The following is a 22,399-nucleotide window of genomic DNA, read 5'->3' as shown; positions in this document are numbered from 1 at the left end:
TTGACTGGACATCCAACAGCCTCATGAGTACCAGGCAGGAACACTCTACCGGGATCAGACAAGATGATGGATTTGGGAGCAGCCTAAGTAATGAACAATAGTATATCACACACACGCATTGTGCATTAATAATGAGTGTACATTATCCTGATTTGTTTGTCCTTTGAGCTGGAAACATGAATGAGGTCTTAAAAACACTAAATGTGAAACATAGGCAAATTGACTAAGGAAATGGTGCTCAATAGCTACTCTTGGTCCTTTTGCTTCTCTGACTCCTTTCTTCTGCACCTGTCTTTTTTCATGACTCCTTTTCTACTTCTTTTCTACCACAGCTTTTGCTTCACTAACTCCAAGTTCTGCACTTACATACCTCCTCTTTAATGCTTTCACCCTTATTTCCAAATGTGACCTTCACCTTCTGCTTGCAAAATTCAGTTCCTTCCTCAACCCGCATCTGCTTTTGCTCCTTTCTGCTCTTTGCAGCTAAATTCTCTTACTCCAGAGAAAAGACAAATCATAAAAGTAGAGCTCCACCTTGCAAGACCTCCTCTAAACTGAGAGGTGTTATTCTACCTTTTGAGAATAACCAAGAAACAGATTGGGGTATTTTTTAGGGATTTGGGGATTTTGTTTTATGGTTTTTTTGTTGTTGCTGGTGGTGGTGGTTTGATTTGGTTTTGGTTTGTGGGTTTTTTTTGTTATTGTTTTGGTTTGTATTTTTTTTGTTGTTGGATTGGTTTTTTAATGAATTAAATCTTCCACTGTTGGATAACCAGAGAGCTTGTAATTGTTCAAAAAGTTTCCAGTAACACAAAGCATTTTGAAAAGTATTGCTTCTTATTTTTACTACTGTTCATGACATACATCATGCCTCGCTGCTGGCATGGAAAGCTGAAGATCAGTGAGTGCATTGGCCCATGGAGCTGTCTGAGACTTTGTTCTGACCACCCAGAATGTGCAGCATGAAACATTTGGAGGCTTTGAAAAATCTGTGCTGCAAAACCAGCAAACAGGATTTCATTTTTATTCTAAGTTTAAAGCTCAGTGAAAAGAGTTGTGTCTTGTGCATAATACATGTTGTTCTAGTCTACTGAAAGCTGAGTAACGTGGTAATACATGCAAATAGTAATAGATTAAAGATTTGGCATGCTCAGGAACACTCCAATGACACGTCCAATCACAGCAGAATCATCTGCTTTTCCTTATATGTGCTAAATTTGCAACACTGCGTGAATTTCTATATTAGTTTACACACCACCTTCAGGAAATTATACTTAACAGATAAGCAATATTTGGGCTTTGGGACTTATCTTTAGCAAACAGTTAGTAAATGTCTCTCCAATTGCTCTCAGCTGTCTTCTTACAGAAAGTAGTTTAGAAATCAATAGCATTGATTATATACTCTTTTTATCCCTGAAGGAATGGCAGTGATTTGCAATTGTGGGGAGGCTCAGACTGGGTATTTGGAAAAATTTCTTCATCAAAAGGGTGGTCAGGCATTGAAACACGCTCCCCAGGAAATGGTGGAATCACTGTCTCTGGAAGTGTTAAAAAAACATGCAGATGAGGCCCTCAGTGACATACTTTTGTCAGTCCTTGGGTAAAGGTTAGACTTGATCATCTTAAAGTTCTTTTACAACCTAGTTGATTGTATGATTCAAATGTTATTTTCCTATTTTTCTGCTCATGCCAGAATTTTGACAGACCAAAAGGTGATCAGAATTTCACTTGGAGCTTGGGCACCAGCAAAACAAAAGAAGCATTCCGTAGTACAGCTAAATTAAAATGAAACTTTTCTGTAGAGTGGAAATTTTGCCAAATTGTTAACTGCACCTTCTCTTCAGGTAGTGTCCAATTCGATGTTACAGAGAATACCACCTTAATGATCAATGCCATAAATAAACCTACAAATCACTACCTCCCTATAGTTTGGAAAGAAAACAAAAGAAATGGAAGAAGACTGATGGATTCTGTACAATATTGGCAATATCCCCCTCCTCATGCTTGTTCACTGACACCCTGAAGCATGGGAAGACAGAAGATCAGGCAAGAAAAGGCTCCTTCCCTTGACCATCTGGGATTTCTATGAGTCTCTTGCCTTGTCAGCTTCAGGGCTGGATGGTTTACTGATGATCCCGGAGCTCATTTGCAGTGCCTCTGCATGATGCTGCACTGAGTGATTTCTCCCTACAGGATGAAAGGCTGAGTTATACCTTCTTTGGGTCTGAGGGGAGCAGGTATTTCAAAGTGCGAGACCATTGAACCATCACCCAAGGGGGCAGCTGTCTGGAGGATATTTTAAACGTGTTTGACACATTTAAATAGATGGTTTCAGCTCGGAATAGCTCCTAAAATATACGTCAATATAAAGAATAAGGCAATTTGTTTTGGATGATTAAGGGAATCTGGCTCATATAACCAAGGTGTGACAATTCCAATCACATCTTCATTTCAATTTACAGGAAAGAAATAAAGTGGGCTTCATTATTGTTCATACTGCTGGTATTATATATTTGACATGATAACCTACAGTATTAGTCAGTAAATTGACTCACTGGACTGCCCTTGATCATATGCTCCATTTTCCACTCAGCAGAGCCCTCTCTAACAGCTATATATAACTGGGGAGGGAAAAAAAAAAGAGACAGTTCTCTCTTAGATCATTATAAGATGTTGCAGTCAGTTTCCATGTTGCTTCAAAGGTTGTAAGTGATGTGATCTTTTCACCACCACAGCTAATACATGGTTGTTGTTTGTCTGACTTGTCAACTTCTCACACAGAAATCCGACACTCCCCACTTGTCACATACTCATTTTAGATATGTGTTCTTTGCAGGGCCCAAAATGAAACAGTCACTGCATGCCTGTCTGGAAGTTTTCAAGTCTGGAAGTTTTCAAGTCTGGAAGTTTTCAAGTCTTGCCTTTTGTGGTCTTTCCTTGTCAAACCACAGTTGTCACATCAGCAACCCACGAGTACTTCCATCAAATGTAAAATCTCCTCATTGTAATTAAAATTCTGCATGCTTTTCTGTTAAATAAATTATCGTGCAAATTAATCCATAGCTCTGCTCTTCTGCCACCATTTCTTAAATGTGATAACTGAGCTAAATGCTTGGCCAGGTTGATTTTAGACTGCATCATGCATTTATGGGTTTTCTAACACTGTCAAAGTAAGTACTGGATTAATCCTGGCTCCTCATCTATGTGTTGAAAAATTGTTTCCTCACTTTGTACAAAAGTTAAAATTAGGAGTAACCTCTAAAAGGGACCTCAGGGTGAAGGGCAGTTCTCAGTGCTAAGAAAGTATGAGAGCACAGACTCAGAAAGCAGACAGCTCAGTAGGAGATTGTCATGAGTTACTAAATACACACTTCTGTAGCTGTATTTAGGTAGTGTATCATCAGCTGTAACCTGTGCTGCTGCAGAAGGAAGGGGAACCAAAGAGCCTCAGGATAGAAAGAGCCTATCGTTATTCCTGCCCAGAATGATAAATTGTTCAGAGACTTTTTTACTGACCTTTTGTTCCAGGAGTACTTGCAAGTCAAGGAGAATTACAGGGTGTAAATCAGAAATACTCAACTGAGGGTCAGCATATGCACAGAAAGATGTAATTCGGCTCACAGCCTTTCTGAGGAACAACCCCTCACAAATCTCTCCTAAACTCACTCCTGATCTATTTGGCACATTGCTGAAGAAACTGTTTAACAGCCCTGATTAATATTTTCAGTAGCTAAATTTTGCAGTGTACTGCCTGTTGCTAGCTTTGCCAGCTGGCTCTTAAGAGCATTTCTGTTCCTGCTCCCTGTCATCCTACAATTCTGTATTTGTAGTTTGAAGAACAGAACAAAAATCAGTAACTGCCCAGGCCAAACAGCTTTCCCTGTGTTGTAACGCTTTAAACATGTAAACAGACTAAAGTCTAAGCCTCTTTGCTTAGAAACCTCGAAAGCTGCTGGCAGAAAATATCCCCAGATTCATATGAGTTTGGTACAAATTCCTAAGGCATCTTCACTTTGATATGGAAGGCAAGAAGGGAACATTCGTGGGAAAAGGAAAATCAAAATTCACATCCCACCATGGCACATCGATTACCCTTCAGGCACTCCTGTATCCCTGGGGTACAGTGCTCTGGGAGTGCAGGTGTCTGCCTCGGGCTAAGGCAGCCCACAGCTCACACAAGAGATCAAGGGTGGTATGCCCCTTAAAATCCTTTCTTCTCCCCTTGGATGAATAAGACCTTACTGCGGGAAGAGGTAAATATTGGACAAACTCAGGAAAGTCAGGTTGGGCACCAGGGAAGGTGTATCAGTGAGAAAAAAGAAGTGAGACTGAGGACATTGTCTGGGATGTCACATGAGAAGAGAAGCAGCTGGCTGCTGAACAGCTGCCCCATGAATTTCAAAGTTACACTGGCTATATAACTTCTAAGTCTGGATAATGACCAGAAGAAAAGTTCCTAGTGAGCCTCTTTGCCTTCTAACTATAATGCAGCATGTTGGAATTAAACTAGTGACAAGTTAATTTTGTCTACGGTATAAACCTGAAAACAAGAATCTAAACGCAGTATTATACCTTTCTATAGGCATTACTAAAACAATTGTTTACAATAATTTCTTTAAAAAAATCTATTATTTCTAATAAGAATCCAGTTTTATGTGGTCTGTGATAAGAAGTTTGACTTGCTAGGTAGAAAGATGAAGCTGAAAACAAAATGTTAGATGAAGAGCACATTGCCTAAGCTGAAAAGCCAAAAAACAGATTTGCAAACTAGTTAGGAAAAGCAGCTAAGCTCACACTTGGTAGGAAAGGGTTGAAAAGTAATTAAAAAAGCTATATAGAGCAATAATTTTGAAGGTAGCAGATTAACCAAGAAACAACTAATCTCCTTTAGATTTGCTAGAGAAATCATTGCTAGAAATAGTGTTGAGGCTACCTGGAGTGAGAAGCATGATACCCAAATGTAAGAGGCTCAGAGAGACAACTAGAATTAATAAATTCAGAAAAGCTGAAGCCCAGGTATGGCGAGACATGTCAGCATATGACAGCCTGAAGAAAACTGACAATTACTGGGTATGCAGGCACAAAAGAAATTCAGTGACCTATGCAGGATATACAGTTTAAAGCTAATGTAGAGAGAGTAATATCTAAAATATGCAGTGCCTTCTCTGTTTTTTCATCTTAGACGCACACACATGCATACACAAATACCCAAGGAAGGACCTGTCTGATGGAAGATTAGCAGACATTATGGTCTAATAAGGAAACTGCAGTTGAATAACTGCATAATTTGTCCCAGCTTATCATTAAAAGATGGGGCAAGGACTTGCAAAACTGTCAAGAAAGCTAATTGTCTTCTGCAAGAGCCACTGGAAGGTTATAAGAATTACTTATACCTTCTATTGGTAGGGCTAGAAAACTATTGAGCAAGGGCACAAAGTGATTTTCAGAAGACTTGAGTATCAACTCATTGTTGTAAATATCTGCAAACACAAGAATGTCCCCCAGATTCCTCATGGGAAGTCCTGTGACAGTGGCAGGCAGGGTCACCAGCCTTTCAAAGGTAGGACAGTGTATTTATGCAGTACTTATGCAGCCATGCTGCATATGCCATGAAACACACGAGACCCAAGAAGTAGATCTTAATTCGTCTAACTAGGTATGTAATGGTGAAAAAAGAGTATTGGACCCTGCACTTCTTTCAGAAAGAAGATACCAAGGGCTCTAAAACAACATCCTGTGATGCACAAGTTCTCTGTCTCACCAGCCTGTAGTGGCATCACACTTGATTACACTTGCCTGCCATGCTCAGCACAGAATTAAAAAAGCCTGCAAAATGAAAATTCTACAGATGGGGTAAATGAGGACATCTAGCATCTGGTTCTATACTGTGCTTTGCAAAACCTGAATATATGGTAAAACTCTCTCTTGTTTACACAAATACCTATTGTACAGCTGTTTTCTGTCAATTTGACAACAGAAACAAGCCATATTTGAATAGGGAGCCTTGCATGGATATTAAAAAGAAAGCTGGCCTAAATTAACAGACAACAGATAGATTAATTTCTTGGAGTGTTCGTACTGGAGAATATCAAGGTTGCTACATGCAGGTACCTGTAAGACTTTACATCCTGAGCAGGAAACACACAACTTGCTTTCCTAGAAAGCCATGTAAGATCTCACATTTGTGCAACTCGGGTAATCTCTAATGATGGGGGCTTGTGATCTCCATTTTTCATTGGTTACTTTTATGACAGATGAAGATTACAGAGCACCTAAAGGCAAGTCTCTATACCAATAGGCTGTGGAAGCCTTAAAAGAAAAATGGATGAGTCAGTTACAGGCAGAGCACTTCCACATGACTAGCAGAAAGAGTTCTCTTAGAAAACTGCATAGAGAACAGCTTTATGAGAGTGAGGTGCGACATGAAAACAAAGGTGCCATGTCTTCTAGAGTCTTGTCATGATATCACAGAGAAATTAAAACCTTGGCACCTTGGTAAAATAACTTGCATTTACACAATTTGATTATAAATGTGTGTGTACCAATGCACACGCAGTATTTGCATGAGAAATTATAAACACAAGTTAGAAACTGAATGATTTGAAGAGCTATGCTCTTCAAAGAGAGAAGTTACAGACTTCATGCAGAAATTCACTGGGTAGAATTCTGGGCTTCATCACTTCACGTTTTGGCAACCACAGCAGCCTTTTTTGACCTTTCCGGTCTGTTTTTCCAGGACCTAAAGACACTCTGGCACACTCAGTATGCCAGATACATTCAATCAGCTGCTGGAAAACTGCACTTTCCAATGGTAAGTTCTTCTTGACATTGATCCTGCTGTAGTCAAGAAGTGTTGTGTAGGAAGAGTCAGGGCTGTGCCAGCTCTAAAACACCATGGGGAGAAACCAGTCCCAGGGAGTGGAAGTTGCGTCAATTTTTAGTGACCTGTGGTGGGGCTTGGCGCAGAGTTTTCAGATGCCCCTCATCTGAAATGGGTCTCTGTGAAGACTCTGAGAAACAAGCACTCAGAATATGTGGAATTTCAAGGTGTTTATTCCTTCCAGTGTAACTACCTCTAGTCCACCCCTCATGTAGCAAAGAAAATCTCCTTTCCCACCTATCCATCTACTCCTAGATGTCTAGTTGCTTCTTTTGTGCAAGAGAGATCAGTGTTACTACAATGAAAAGAAAAGAAGAGGAGAAAAGAAAAGAAAAGAAAAGAAAAGAGAAGAAAAGAAAAGAAAAGAAAGGAAAAGAAAAGAAAAGAAAAGAAAAGAAAAGAAAAGAAAAGAAAAGAAAAGAAAAGAAAAGAAAAAAAGAAAAGAAAAAAGAAAAGAAAAGAAAAGAAAAAGAAGAAAAATCAGGCTGCAGAAGAAATACTTAAGTACAGATATTCATATTTACAGTAAATAACATCTTGCTCTAGCAGCGGATCAAGTGAAATAAACATCTGATCATGAAGTCAAACTAAATGTGTTAGAATCAGGCTCCAACTGATCTCTTTGCCATAAGCAAGGGCTGACAACTTGAACAGGAACGACTAAATTATGTGGCTTTCCATTGGAAAAAAGATAGAGAGACAAGTGACTTAAACACCGCTTTTGAAAAAGTACCACAAAACCTGGATTTTGCTGAAACCTGTAAAGTTTTTCAGACCTTGAAACAGCATGAGCTTTCAGCAGGCTAGTTAATACAATTTGGTTTTGCACAATGTCATTTGGACAACATCATTACAGAATGCTTCACAATTAATTACATTCAAATAGCAGCTTCTATCCCCTGTGGAGAATGTGATTAATTGGGTCAGATGTAAATATGCATTTCATGGATCCTACTGAATACTTGCCCATCTCATCAATTTACTATGTAATTTGATACAACTGGTGTACTATGCTCTTGAGATGTGCAGGGTGAGAACAGTTGCCAGTCAGGCTAGAAATACGCAGATACAGCAGTGCTGGTATTCTCTGCCTGCATATGTTTGTCTCTAACTGTCTGACCCTTTCATTTTCTTGCAGAAATATTAATTTATATTTATTCACACTGAAATACTCTGCTGTTGAAAATGAGTCTTGGGACAGCAGTCTGAACTGATATGAAGCATCCTGCTGGATCCCTGTCAACCTGGGATCAGAAAATCTTCCCCCAGGTTTCCTCACCTTCCCATTGGAAAGAGGACCTGATCTCTGAGATTGGAGCCTTACTGGGTCCTGACTCTGGGCAGAGAAAGGTAAGCTACATACAGAGAAGAAAAACAAAGGAACCAACTTTGGGCAAAGTTGTTTCTTTGATCCCTTGTGCAGCCTAAGCCTAAATGTTGGGACTACAATGGCTTTTCAATCTCTTTCTGGACTCTTGGTTAGGGGTGGTTTAGGTTAAACATACTCCTGAAGCCCCCTTTCTTCATCTTTTTTAGCATGCAACACATATTTGACAGCACTTTCATTGGGCTTTTTTTTTTTTATTAAATGAGGTGAGCCAAGAACACATCCAGCTAAAGAACCACTGTTTTCTAAAATAATCTGGAAAACAAATACTTGTGCCTGTGGGAGACGGCTCTTGAAAAACTTTTCTTGTTGCTTTAAAGCATCAAAAATAAAATCACCATTTCCTGTGTCTTTCTACCTTCCTCTCCCCTATTTTCAGCTTGCACTCTCCCCTAGGTATAATAAAAAATGATACATTTGCACCCAGCTGGAGAGTACCTTTCATGAGCTGGAAAACAGCAGAGCTCATTTCTGGTGTGTCTCCTGCTGTTCATAGGCTACCACCAGGACAAACTCACTTAAGTGAAAACTTCTGTCCCCAAGGTTTGTCAGTTCAGAGCTGATCCTTTCAGCCACTGTGTGCTGGGTAGGTACAAGAGAGTACTCAGAGTTTCTAAAGCAAAGTAACTCTACAGAGCAAATGAAGAAAACCTATCTCAAGTTCTCCCTCTGGCTTTGCCAGTCCTTGTCCCAGATGACGTAGCATACAGTCACTTCATATCTAAGATCTGAGTTACTGTAATGTTACAGAATCATAGAATGACAGAATGGTCGAGGATGGATGAGGCCACTGGAGGTTATCTAGTTCAAAATCCCTGCTCAAAATTACAGGCATTAATGTTTAATAATGTTACTGTTCTGTAGCCCTTTACAATGCATATATACTGTTCATATCTTATTTAACGTTAAGGAATAATTTGCTAAAGTATTTGCAAGCTGGCCAACGTGAGTCATTATCCTGCATCATATCCTGTTTGGTGCTTTGGTGTTGTACCTGGTCCCTACGGTTAGATTATGTATTCCCTGCTCCCACAGAGTACTCTGTGCTGCACCATTTGAACCATTCTGAAGTCTTACCAACTCCCCAACAGTTCTCCACTCCTCTGGTTTCTGCCACTTCTGGACTATGCTTTTTTGAATTGTGCTTATTTTTTTTTTCTTGGTGTTTTTGTGCTGGTTGGTTGGTAGTTGCTTTGTTTTGTTTTGTTTGTGGTTTTGTTTTGTGTGAATGTTTATTTGTGTTTTGGTGTGTTTGTTTTTCATTTTTCCTGAGATTGTAGTTTGTTCTCCTGATTTTGTTCTCCTAGATTCCATTACTTCAGCTTTTGCACTTGTACTCTTCTCGGCTTCAATTAATGCTAAGATATTTGGGAGTTGATACTCAGAGGTCTTTCTCAGGAATCAGTATTACATGTTCCATAAACCAAACGCTGCCCTTGATTACAGAATGTTTACTATACCCAAATTTTTATTTGGTTTTCAGAATTCTCTGCTTGAAATGTGATTATCCCTTTTCTCTACTGTTTCTTGGTTTGGGGTAAAATATCTACTCCATACAGTTCACCATCTTATTGTGTCTGAAGGTGTAAAACACAGGAAACACAGACACTTTTTTGATTTTTTTACCTTCCCTCCTCCAATAAGGGAAGGAAAATCTTCCATTCAGCTTTAAATTACGTTTGTAAAAGGCCATTATAAAAACTAATTTCTCTCTCCAGTTTCTTTGTCTCTGGTTTTTACTGGAAATTCTGCCCATCTGAACATACTGCTCTCACTAGACTTTTGCTCCACTGTTTGGATACCACCCCCATGGCTGAACTGCTTCTTTTTCTACAGGTTACTCTTTCTCTGGGGACTTCTGCCTTGCTTTAAACTTGTGCCCAGAGCTAGACCAACGATTTATATCAAGATGTTTTTCTAGTTTAAAGTGACGCTTTTGTTTAAATGCTCAAACTCACTGAAGTAAGTCCATTTAATAAACAATAAAGATACTTTGACTGATGTTAACTAGCCTATTCATGCTCAAAATGAAAAGGCAAACGAGGACATTCAGATGAAGTCACAGGGTGACATGGCAACATGTTGAAATGTACTGTGTATTTTATTTAACTGGTTCTCTGCAGTCATATGCAGAACTATAACTTCAAGCTAAATGATCATTTTGGTGTATTTATCTTCTGCTGGATTTTTTCTGCACTGTTACATTAAAGTGCTAATGCAACTGCCCTGGAGAAATAAAAGTAACCACAATATCTTGAGGGTGTTTATCTACAGCAGAAGCTACGCGCTCTTTAATCCATTAAGTAAGCAAGATGTGTGTGTGAGAGAGAGAGAAAGCCATTCAGACTTGGATTCCTATTTTTCACAATGAAGCTTGTGTGCTTGAGCTCGCTTAGTGAGTACCAAAAATAGCTCAGCAAAAAGGGCTTTCCTTGAGCACTTCCATTATTCACAAGATGCAGCACCTTACATAACGCAAGCACATCATCCCGCCGAGTGCACATGGATGCTGGTGGGCAAGAATTTCTGCCGGGGACAGTAGTACCAAGTGTTTTAAAGGCAAAGTCAGGCTGAAGGCACTGATTATTTTTTCAATAGTCAAGTCTAGAAAATCTTAGAAAATGGTTCAGAGGGTCTGACGGAGGGATTTCAATCCTATTAAAACAGCAAGAGATGGCCTTCGAAAACTGGTGTTACTGCATACTTTTTCTCCTTTTTAAAGATGGAAGTACTGTATTATCTTGACAGTCGCAGCGACTTTGTTTGGGTACTTGGGGTACCCACCTTGCCATTGGCAGCTCCATCCAGAGACCAGCAGTTCTCTGAAGCACTCAGTAAGGTGCTGCCATCTTTGCTCAGTCGAGTTATCCTCTGCTGCTATAATCACTTAGTCCCAGCTCTTTCAACTGAAAACACCATTTGTGCCTCCCTTTGCTAATCTGCATGCATGTGAACTCCATTGGCTGCAGCATTGTTATTTGTATTGCTCTGTGTTCCCTGCACATGGGATTAAAGTCTGTCACAGCCTCCAGCTGCACAGTTTTTTGTTCAAGCCATAAAGTATTGCTTTTAACACTAACATTCCCAAACTTAAACCCTGTTCTTGGTCACAGTATAATTGTCACATCACCTCCACAGAAATAATTTAGGAAGTCCCCTTTGAGGTGATGGTGTGAATACTAGTGTACTGTATTGACTACTGATCATATAACATAATAATTATTGTTTTTAAAAAGGGATGATTGAACCTCTGTAAACAGAGTTCTGCTTCCCTGAAAACCATCATTTTGGAAAATAAGCAAATCTTGTTTGATTATTACAGATCATATTTAAAAAAGAATCTATTATCTTTCTGGTCATCTGGCACTATGCAAATTTAGGTTTTAATATAATAAAACTGTACTATGTCCTCAGTACCATCAGACTTATGGCTTCTGCAGCCTATACTCTATGCAAAAAGTAGTAGCATGATATGCAATACATAGGCAAGCATCTCTCTTTACAGTGAAGTGTTGCTGCTGACGGGTATATATTTCACTGTGAGCAGGAAGACTCCACAAATCTTTAGGACAAGTATTAATGCTTTCTCTAACAGAAACTGCATGGGGAAGGTTGCACCGATTATCTGAGGATATAGAGATATATTCTGTGTGGACAATGGCAGCAGGTCCTGATAACACAATCTTTTCTAATGCAATGACATGTCAATGGTTCAGCTGTAAATATAATTTCTGGATCATCAATGTCAGAACGCACATTTGTATAGAGAGACTTTAGCCAGTCTGATCTTTGGCTTAAGAGACCTAACAGTCTCTTAAGGTGCCTTGTGCTTTCATGCAATGCTCTGAGGGCTGCAGCACTAAGGACAAGACCTGGCAGAAGCAGTAACAAAAACAGTGGCAGAGATACAGGCTTACAAAACAGAACAGTATTTTTCTTGTTTTGTAGACCTAGCTATTAAAACCAGAAAACCTGGTCAGGCATGATTTAGTGCCTATGTTTTCTCTCCCCAGCTTAGCATTGAATGATACAGTGTAAATATTCAGTCACCCCTCTCTTACACTGTTTCCTCTTGACTATGACTTTTAGATTTGCATTCACCATAAACCCTTGATTCAGTGAGCAATACCTCAGCAAATTAAGCTCCCTAGGAGGCTTCTTGTGGCACCACAGGTTATGCTGCTATGCTCTCCTCTGCACAAAAACATCCTTCTCCTGATCATAAAAGTACTGAGCTGCAGCTATGGTAGCATTGCTCCAGAAGCCTCTATCTTGGTGTGTCTCCTCTGTTCATCTCCCAGGTGCACATCACTTCTGTTGTAGGAGCTCTTCAGGGGAAATCAATGGAATGCAGCTCCGGCTCTTAGGGCTCTGCAGCAAAAGTATTTCAGTGGCATGGCCCCTCTGCATAGTACTCCTTCTGTATATGTAATACATAGTGTTCAAAAGCTGAAGAGATGTTTCTGCAAGCTTTCTTATAGAGAGGATAACCAGGTCTTAACTCACACAAACCTTAGCTGGACTATTAGCACTTTGTGACTGATAAGACATGTAACACTGAGTACTTACTTGGACTGGTTTTGTAGTTGCATGGCATCAGATTTCCAGTGGCAGCATAGTCATATTTGTCGTATCTTCTAGAAAGACCCTGATTTTTTAATTTCATGTTCAGTTTTCTATATGTGTAAATACGATTATTTTTACAATTGAAAATACCCAGAAATGAAGGCACTCTTCTACTGCTTGCTATTGTAGCTCCAAAAGAGAACAATTTATTGCTCTATCCTAATTTTGCTGTGTAACATGAACTGTGGTTTTTCTTTGATTTTCAAAATTCCCCTTACACAAAATACACTGAAATCATCTGCATCTTATAATCACATAACTTTACAGAGTTTGATCAAAATAAGAGGCTCATTACTGCTCAAAAGCTGCTCAGGCAATGTTTTTTGTTCTAGGAAAGATTTAAATCCTGGTCCCATTTTATTTAAATGAATACATTTCATTTCTCTGCTACTACTACAGAGCAGTGAGTTGCACACTAAGCTCATTTCTCTCTCCATCACTGATTTTATTACCTCCACATCTCACTCATAATCTGGATCTATCATCTGCTATCTTATTGCTTCTGATCTGCTACATGTTACACTGTGTACAAGATTTCAGCCCCATGGCTCTTCTCCAAGAAAATAAAATGAAATCAATGAAATACATCTTTTCATTCATAGCTATTCATACTCCACTAAGCAGGGCTCAGGACGTCACAAGAAGAAACACTGATGGTTGACAGTTCAGGAATAAATACCATACCAATAAAAATGCATTTCATTATGCATACCAAATTCTGTTGGAATGCACTGATCTGAAAGATGACACAATGTGGGATTTACTGTCACAAGGCATTTCCTATGCTTCTGTCTTCCCCATTCACCTTATATTTATACAGGATCAGGTTAGCAAATATACATGCATTTTCCCAGGGAGGTTTGGAATGGGGGTGGCACAAGTCAAACATGGAAGAAAACAAGCATAAGGGTGGGCCACAAGAATGTACAACACTGAACTGCTGTTCATGCTGGGGACAGTATTGTGTATTTTGTGGGGACATTTAGCAAAGAGAACACAAGAGACTACTACTGATGCCATCAAAATCAGCCATTTTGCTGATTTATGACATCGTTGTTGCTACTAAATCTGTCTCTTGCTTTCTCTTCTCACTACAGTTTTACCCTCAAACTTGAATTGCCGATCTGATTCACTGTCCCGTAAGCTGGTGACTCTTTGCTCCGCAAGCCATTCATGCGCCGCACGGACTCAACGCTTTCATTCCCAACAGTCATAGTCTGTGCCTGTCCCCAGAGTGTCAGCATAGATAGCAGCAGCAAGAATGAGAATAGCGCAGTGGTAACATGACAACACACACACAACAAGCAAAGAGAAGAACAGCTCTGTTAGAGAAGACCATCATGCAAAACAATGTGAATTGCTTTCAAAGAAAAATAAACTGAGAAATGAAAGGCAAGTTCAAGTAAAGGGATGCAGAAAATACCTCTCAAAAAGATGGTCTTAGTAGCATTATTATTTTGAAATTTGTAGAACCAGTTTAATAGGAAATGTGAAATAAAGATTGTGCAAATAGGTGTCTTTTACTGCAGAAGAATGTTTCCTTGATTTAGTTAGGACTTTACCTATTTTGCAAAGAATCCATGTACCAACTGCCCTAGGATAAACACAGATCTTCTGGTGATTTGATTTTAAATAACTTCCTTTTAATAGTTACCAGAATAATCACTCCCACCATAGATGAACCACCACCTCCATGGACCAAAACCTAGTCATTTTTGAATGATGCCACTGGATACTGCTTCTTAACCAATAGTGGCTTCTTGCCCACCAGTTCCTCTCTAAAGAAGACATTGTATCCAAACTTGAAATTGCAGGCCTCATACAGCAGCTTCAGCGGCTGCCATGCTGGTTTTGGAAGCAAAGGCTTTCAGTGCCAGTGCATCTGGCATGTGTGCCCGTAGTTGGGCAAGCATTTCTGCTCTCCTGTAATCTAATCTTAATGGGAATCTCAATTCATCTGACTGGATTGCTTCCCAGAGCATCCATCAAATATTACATTAGCTACAGAATATTTATTAGACAGACCTGTCAAAACACAAATGCCCTGTGCCATTGTTGTCATCTCTCTTGTAAAGGAAACCATTATTTGTGGCTTGAAGCACTTGCACAGCTCAAGCAAATATTTACTTCACCTAGAAAATGCATATGTACAGCGTCAACCTAAATGTTTCTACTGATACTGAAAATCAGTGACACAGATACAGGAAGGATGAAATCTTTATAGTTGTGGGGGTGATCATAACTGGACTAAAATTCAATTTAATATCTATTCTTGTCTTTCCATTTACAGATAAATGAAAAAAAAAAAAAACAGGAAACATGGACAGACTTACTAAAAATATTTTAAGACTGACATCTAGGTTAAAACCAAGCCTCCTTTCTACATTTCAGTCCCTGGTATAAAATGATATGACAGCGATATTCACAAATAGTCCTTTTTTAAAAAAATTGAAGTTTGTATCAGTAACAAACTGTGAAATAGTAGAATCTAGAGAGGAAATTCTCCTAATCTTTCTCCTTTTTTTTCTTTTTTTTTTTTTTTTTTAAAGTGCCCACATATCCTGGTTTCAGCTGGGAAAGACAGCAGTTGCTGTTGGTTTAAAAGTAAGGGCAGAACTGCCGATCACTGCGATGGGCTGCTTAAGGAATCTCCCATTTTAGTATGACTAGCTAGCATAGCACTAGAAAAGACAGGTCTTGGGCATGTGTTGTTGTCAGCACATTTGTATGATGTCAAGGAGATAATATCAGTACTCTATCTATGTCATTGCTTCCAACAGTTCCTTATCCACTGGTGGGTGCCACAGAGTAGCACAATATTTGTAGAGGTATGGCTGCCTCAGCAATTGCAAAAAGAGAATAAAATTCTTGGGCTCAGTGACTAGTCCATTGACATTTATGAATAACTTCATAAACTGTAAATAAACCCTGAAGCCAGTTATCAGATCTTCACCAGGGAGTAAATCACTCGAAAGCAAATTTTAGAATGAGACTGTCCTGCAAGGCAGGACTGAGGTGAGAAATCAACTGCACATCAGTGTGCTATTAAGGCAGATGCAGTCACCCCAAGTAAAGAGCAGCTGTACCTTGTTTTGTCTTCTTTGCCTTCTTCGAAGCCTCAGAAACTCTTTGTGCTGCCGTGAAACAAAGTTGACTGCTGCATATTCCAGTAATGCAGCAAAGACAAAGAGAAGGCACACGGCCATCCAGATATCGATAGCTTTTACATAGGAGACCTAGGAAAAAATAGGACACAGCATGTTACATTTCAAACTTCTTCATAAGCTGAAGTTATTGATGTGAAAAAATAAACACATTTCTGCACAGCATGAGTTCCCATTTTTCAATGAGGTGAAGATGTTTTTTGTCTTGGTTTGTTAGTTTATTTGCTTATTACAAATAAATAATCCAACTATTAATGAAAATGTGTTTTCACAAAGAATACATAAATTATTAGCTACTGCCTTTAGAAAAAGAATTAGGATTAATCTAACAAAGTAAGAGTGCTCTTGTAGTTTATGAGTGCCCACAGCTTATCAGAAAGAAAACAAATAAAAGGTGTGATAAAATACCTTTAAAAAACAACTATAGAAAATTTATAGTTATCACCTTCTTCATCTTCTATGAACCAATTACCATATTGTTTAATTAGGTATGTTTGGTATCCATAACCTCATACAAAATTCAGGGTACTGTATTCTATGGGTTGATGTGACTTTACCAATTAAATAGTTAAATCTAGCTTCTTGATCTATATCCAAATATTCTATAAGAAAAATATAACTCACAGATATTATCTACTAAAAACACTCAAACAGCAGATGCCCCTGTTCTAGTAAAAGCCTATTCTGGTTTGAATTGACAGGTCCACAATAAAAACAGATATATTACAGCACTGCAATGTCACAAGATTTTTACTGTATTACCTGCACTAGGCCAAACAATAGCCAATTAATGAGCTACACGCTATGTATATCAAAGGCAAATTGTCTTCCATAGCTGTGTTAGGTCTCTGCCTTTCTTTGTAGTCTTGCAGGTTTTAAGCAGAGACCTTATGATTAGGCAACAGCAGGTTGCCTCTTTCTATATCAGATATTGCACCCAGGGTGAAATTAAAATCATCTGACTTTTAATGTCTTCAACATACATATGAGCCAGTCGCCTAAACTACTTTGATATAAATAAATCAAGGAATGAAGAAGAATAGTCATTTCTAAGATGCAATGCATGTGAATTGTTTTAGATATTTTCTCTAGGATGAGATGAATAACACCCAAAAAGTGCTTCTTCATGTCTGTAAAGGGGAACATAGAACTACTAAGCATAGACACATGGGGCTTTACTCAGTCATCTAAATAAAAGCACCACATACTGCCACATTAGGTATGTAGCCTCCATGTGCTAATCCAGCAAAGCACAAATCTGCAGCATCATACTAACAAACCAGTCCTTTGGAGATGCTTCAGATACCCAAGGTGACCTCAAATGGTCTCACCATACAACTGAATCAAGATAAGCAAAACAGGTAATACCAAAACCCTGAAAATTTATAATAAAAAGTATATAACATCTGAATAATTCCCTGCAAGCCAAACATTTCAATGCAGTCAAAACATACAGTGGTCTGAAAAGAAAGCAGGAAAGGATGTGCTGTGCATCTAACATGCTAATGTTTAGGATATCCAATCTCAGCCTTGGAAAACTTCACCTCTATCCTTTGCACACACTATTCAAAATGACCTTGCTCTTACAGTTGTAGCTACCATTTCATGATGAAGGGAAGCACACCTATTTCAGTAGATTTTGCTCCTATTTACCATGTACTTGAATAACATCACTTTTCAATGTCTGTAGAGCAATTTTTGTTAACAACAACAGAATATACTGATGTGTATGCTCCAGCAAACAATATAAGCAAAGGAACTGGCATTTAAAGCAGGGCAGAAAAGATACAGAGATCCATCCTGCAGATCCTGAACATTGAGCAGGACATTTTATAGGAGTCAAGTACTGCTATTCAACCTGCATCACAGGTACATACATTTCAGTAGCTGATACTATAGTGCAGCTCCACTCTGCAATACCCACAATACAACATGCTTAGGCATGGAAAAGGAGGATTTAGCAGGCTAAGATAACACTATGAATCTGCGACTTTAAATTAGATACACAGCAGGTATGCATTTCTCTCTCCCACTCATAAAAAAAAAATAAATTAGAAGTTGCATCTTTATTTAGCAGCTGTGAAACCCAGTAAAAAAATCAACAATGTCACAGGCAGTCTGTGCCACAGGCTGAGGCACAGTACGAATCAAGTCACTGTAATTTGTGTAAAATGCACCTGAGTTTAGAATGTTTGTTACCTTCCTTGAAGGGGCAGCTGGTTTTCCTTCACAAATACCCTTAGGAGATGTATTAGACATGCATAAACAGCTGGACTGTGCTGCTACAGACAGCACAATGCAGGGAGTTGAAGCCACAAGAATCAGCATTTCTGATTGTGCAAATCCTGTCCTAGTGGGCTTAAAGCAGGGAAGGCAAAATAATAAAGGAAGCCTTGAGTTAGCCTTCCTGACACTTAAACTGTGCTGCTAAAAGTGACATCCACACAATTGCTGAGACAGCTGGATTATTTTAACACCAGCCTTAGAATCATAGAATCATAGAACAGTTAGGGTTGGAAAGGACCTTAAGATCATCTAGTTCCAACCCTCCTGCCGTGGGCAGGGACACCTCACACTAAACCAGGTCACCTTCTCAGCTGGAATCAGAGGATCACAATATACTTGGCAGATACATAGCTTGTTTTGTTGTTTAGCCATTGCCACACCATGGCACAGCTTTAAATGAGGAAACAGAAAGCAATTGCTTCCAACAACGCATGAAAAATAAATAGATAAAAAAAGTCCTGCAATGAGTGAAAGCTGACGCCTTTGTTTGCAAATCACTTTATGTAATTTTACCTATGTATCCTCAGCATGTACTGAATTATACTGCTAAAAGCCTAAAAACCTCATGTAATTTTCTTAAGCCAGACTTATGCAGGGAAAATGACATAGATCTATTACATCAAGTCTAGGAAGGCCTCATCTAGTACATGGTTCCAAAAAAGTCCAAAAGTGACCGCCTAGATCTTAGACCAACATTTTGGTAACTAAAGCACGCACAGTGTGAAGTTTTGGTGGATTTTAGGGTCTCTGTCTGTTTTAGCTGACTTCTATCTGTGTTTTCCTTCAACTAGAAAATGGTCACATCTAGCAGATCACAAACTGCTCTGAAATAGACCTCTCCCAGCCACCTCTGCTGAAACTGTTCTGCTTTGTATGAAAACACTTAAAAATACATTAGCTTGGGGGCTGGGAACAGAATCTCCCCTTGTTAGATGCAAATCTTAAGCAGAGGAATACAAAGTCCTTCTCAGCCTCTGTGTCTCAAACACATGCAGGGATTGAGAAAGACCTACCACAGATTATTTCATGGTACTTGACCAGTTTCCTCAGCGAGATGAGCACAGAAAGGATGTGAATTTGATCTGCACATTCCAAGTGAGTGTTATAACCACTTCCTTACCAGACGCTGTAGTTTCTTACAGTGGTGTCTCACATGTCAATGAAATGCCTTTTTCTAGGAGCTCCTCAGCCATTTCTCACCTTAATAGGAAACTCTCTGCTCTACAGGCTCTAGTGTGCATCTCATTCCTAGGTTCTTATTTCTCCTTTGCACTGTACAAAGAACCTTTCACATCCAGTTTTCAATTTAAAATATTGCTGAGTGACATGCTTATAGGGGCTGGGGTCTGAAAAACTGAGTACTTCATGATATAATAGGCACGTCCATTGCTCTGGGAGGTCTTTCCACCAAACTCAAAAAGAGTGTTACCGACCAGGTCATAGCATTGTGTGAAAAACCTTGTATGTTTTGCTCAACTAAAAGCTTACATCACTTGCTTTCATAAAGACTCATCAAACAATACTGTATCTCCAGCTTCCTTAGGTACCATGTTCTACAGTTACTACCATGTACATGTAGAACAGTACAGACCCTGATTTTCTTTGAGAAGATTTCATCTCACCTAACTTAAAACATGTTCTGTACATGCGGGGTTTTAACTAATTATAAGAAATAAACACTTTGGGAACAAAATGCATTGAAGTGGAAGGTAGATGTCTATATTAGCATCAAGTAAACTGTACCCTAAAAATACCAGTCTCTCATTTTTGACCAAGACTGGAGTTTTGAATGGTTATTTCCGGTATATATGTCTGCTTGATATATGCCAACGTTGGTTAGATAAAGCTTTTCAGACATCTCTGTTAGCTCTGTTAGTATCTTGACGTAATTCTAAGTGAAATGAGCAAAATAACAGCAGTTACCCCACAAGAGCATACGTAACAGGGACTGTTACCTGAGCATTTGCCACCTTTCCCATAATTTCACTTGCAGGACAGAACACAAGGTCTGCAGCAACACTACAAATTTGGAGTTGTCATTATGATGCTACCAAGCATAAAATGAAAAATTAGCACCAGGGGATTTTTTCAAAGGAAGACCTTGTAAAAGCCCCTCTGAAAAGCCTGTAACCCTGACAGCACACTGGCTCCACTTACTTTGTGGTACTTTTAGAAGTGGATATTTGGAAACCCTGCCTCATGCAGCATTATCATGTTTAAAAAGCACGGTAAGGTTTTTGTGCACTTCTATTCTTTAAATAACTCCTTCATTCTTTACTGCATGTTGCAGAGCTTCCTCTCTGATGTTATTTTGAGGGGAGGGGATTTAATGGCTCCTACTAATAAAACCATAAATTATATCAATTATGCAGATGCTCTGTAGATGTAAATTAGGGACAGCTAATGAGGGAACTTTTTCAGAAGGAGAGCTGCCTGCACCAAGAGCCAAGTATGTTAAGGCAAGACACAGAAAACATGACAAAGCAACAACTTTCGCTCTATTATTTTCCTCATTTGTTATTTGCCCATGCCCACTACATAAATGAAAGACCAGATAATGCCCTATACAGCACCTGAGTGAAGCATCAATGACCTGAGTGAAGTTTCTGGAAATGAAAGTCCAAGGAATATTACTCCGTTCCTGAGGGTCTTTCAAAGAATAAACCTTCCACTTCTCCAGCTCTTGATTTTAGCACTGTGACTCTCTTCTGGCTACCTTTCAGCATATCACGATGTGTCACCACCAGAAGGAAGCATGCTTTTGTGCAGAGAAGCCAGGGGAAAACATAAACATGGTCATGGGTCCTGTGGCTGAGCAGCTGTCATCTGTTGACATTTGTGAATCAATCCAAATATGAGCTCTATTTCTGCTGCAGTGCCAGACTCATGAGACTCTAGACAACTCTTTTAGCTCTCTGCCTAAAACAGACAACTGTTTTAACACTCTGTCTAAAGCAGACAACTGTTTTAACTCAAACAGGTGTAAAAGGAAAATTAAGACACATCCATTCTCTCCCAGAATTCTGCATTGTGAAAAGAACTTCAACTGACAATGCAAGGTGCTCAGCCTATGCTAAAACCCCTATATTAATTTATTTTGGTTGATAGCATCTAATAAAAAAATACCTTTGACTTATGCTATGAAACCCCAAACCTCTGCTTTTGCACAATATCGCATTCTAGGTAATTTTTTTTTAAAAAAGATCTTCAACTACTGGTAAATGTTACAATTTACAATTCATTTATCCTATACATTAAAGGAATCTCTTATGGGAAAGGGTTTCAGAGGATTTTTCAGATTGGAAATGTGGAAATAGAACTAAGTGACATTTTAAATCAAAAAAGAAACCAAAGTTATGTAAAACTGCCTTCTTGTACAAGGCATTGATGTTGCATTAAATTTCACTAGATTTTTTAAAATCCAATTATACCGAATTCTGTTATCATAAAACTTAATAGATTTTTTTTAAATCTTGAATTCATAAATAAATTGATAGCTCTTTCATGCATATCAGCTGTATGTAAGTGAAGCTGAAAGCAAATGTCCTTGTTTCATCACAATTTCCAGAGAGAGAGGTTTCTGAATGAAGAACGTGTTGTCAGCTGCTATTCCTAGGAATATTCTTTTGTCTCACTCTTAGTCCCAATCCTTTTCATCCAAATGTTTCACATCCATGAAACATCATAATTTTAAACCCGATAAATATCAGAAAATGTAAATTTCTAACTCAGTCCTAAAACCTCAGTAATTTTATACTATTCTTTTGTTGAAACAGCTCCCAGTTAATTGTTCTTCACTCCATGGAATTTTAAAGATGCACAGTGATTGTGCAACACCTTGGTGGCTCAGGTCGAGAAGTCTTTTTAGCTTAGTGGACAGCATGGCATAAAGCAGAAAGTGTTTTAAATTCCACCAAGCTTAAAATTAGTAAGCTTGATCACCTGATAAGGAAATCTTTGTAAAGATTCATCTTCATGAAGATTCATCCTCACTTCTCCTGAAGTGTTCAGGAGAGAACAAATAAAGCAACTGTCTTTCACAGCTGTTTGGGGACC

The 22,399-nt window shown here is 38.8% G+C and overlaps 1 protein-coding gene across 4 annotated transcripts in view; it reads right to left on the bottom strand.

Annotated features, from left to right (window-relative positions):
- Positions 1–22,399, bottom strand: part of GLRA2 (glycine receptor alpha 2) — a 124,332-nt gene that overhangs the window by 11,825 nt on the left and 90,108 nt on the right. For all 4 annotated transcript variants that reach the window (XM_061459960.1, XM_061459961.1, XM_061459963.1 and 1 more), the window contains one exon: positions 15,980–16,129. In XM_061459960.1, coding sequence (XP_061315944.1) covers positions 15,980–16,129 — 150 coding nt within the window. The remainder of the gene's footprint in view (positions 1–15,979; positions 16,130–22,399) is intronic.

The sequence above is a fragment of the Pezoporus flaviventris genome, unplaced genomic scaffold, assembly GCF_033815535.1.
Source record: "Pezoporus flaviventris isolate CSIRO_AGI_PZ_B2104156 unplaced genomic scaffold, CSIRO_AGI_Pfla_v1 ptg000030l, whole genome shotgun sequence".
NCBI classification, from domain to species: domain Eukaryota; kingdom Metazoa; phylum Chordata; class Aves; order Psittaciformes; family Psittacidae; genus Pezoporus; species Pezoporus flaviventris.
Note: the sequence above shows the minus strand (reverse complement) of the source record. Positions and strands in the feature narration are given on the sequence as shown.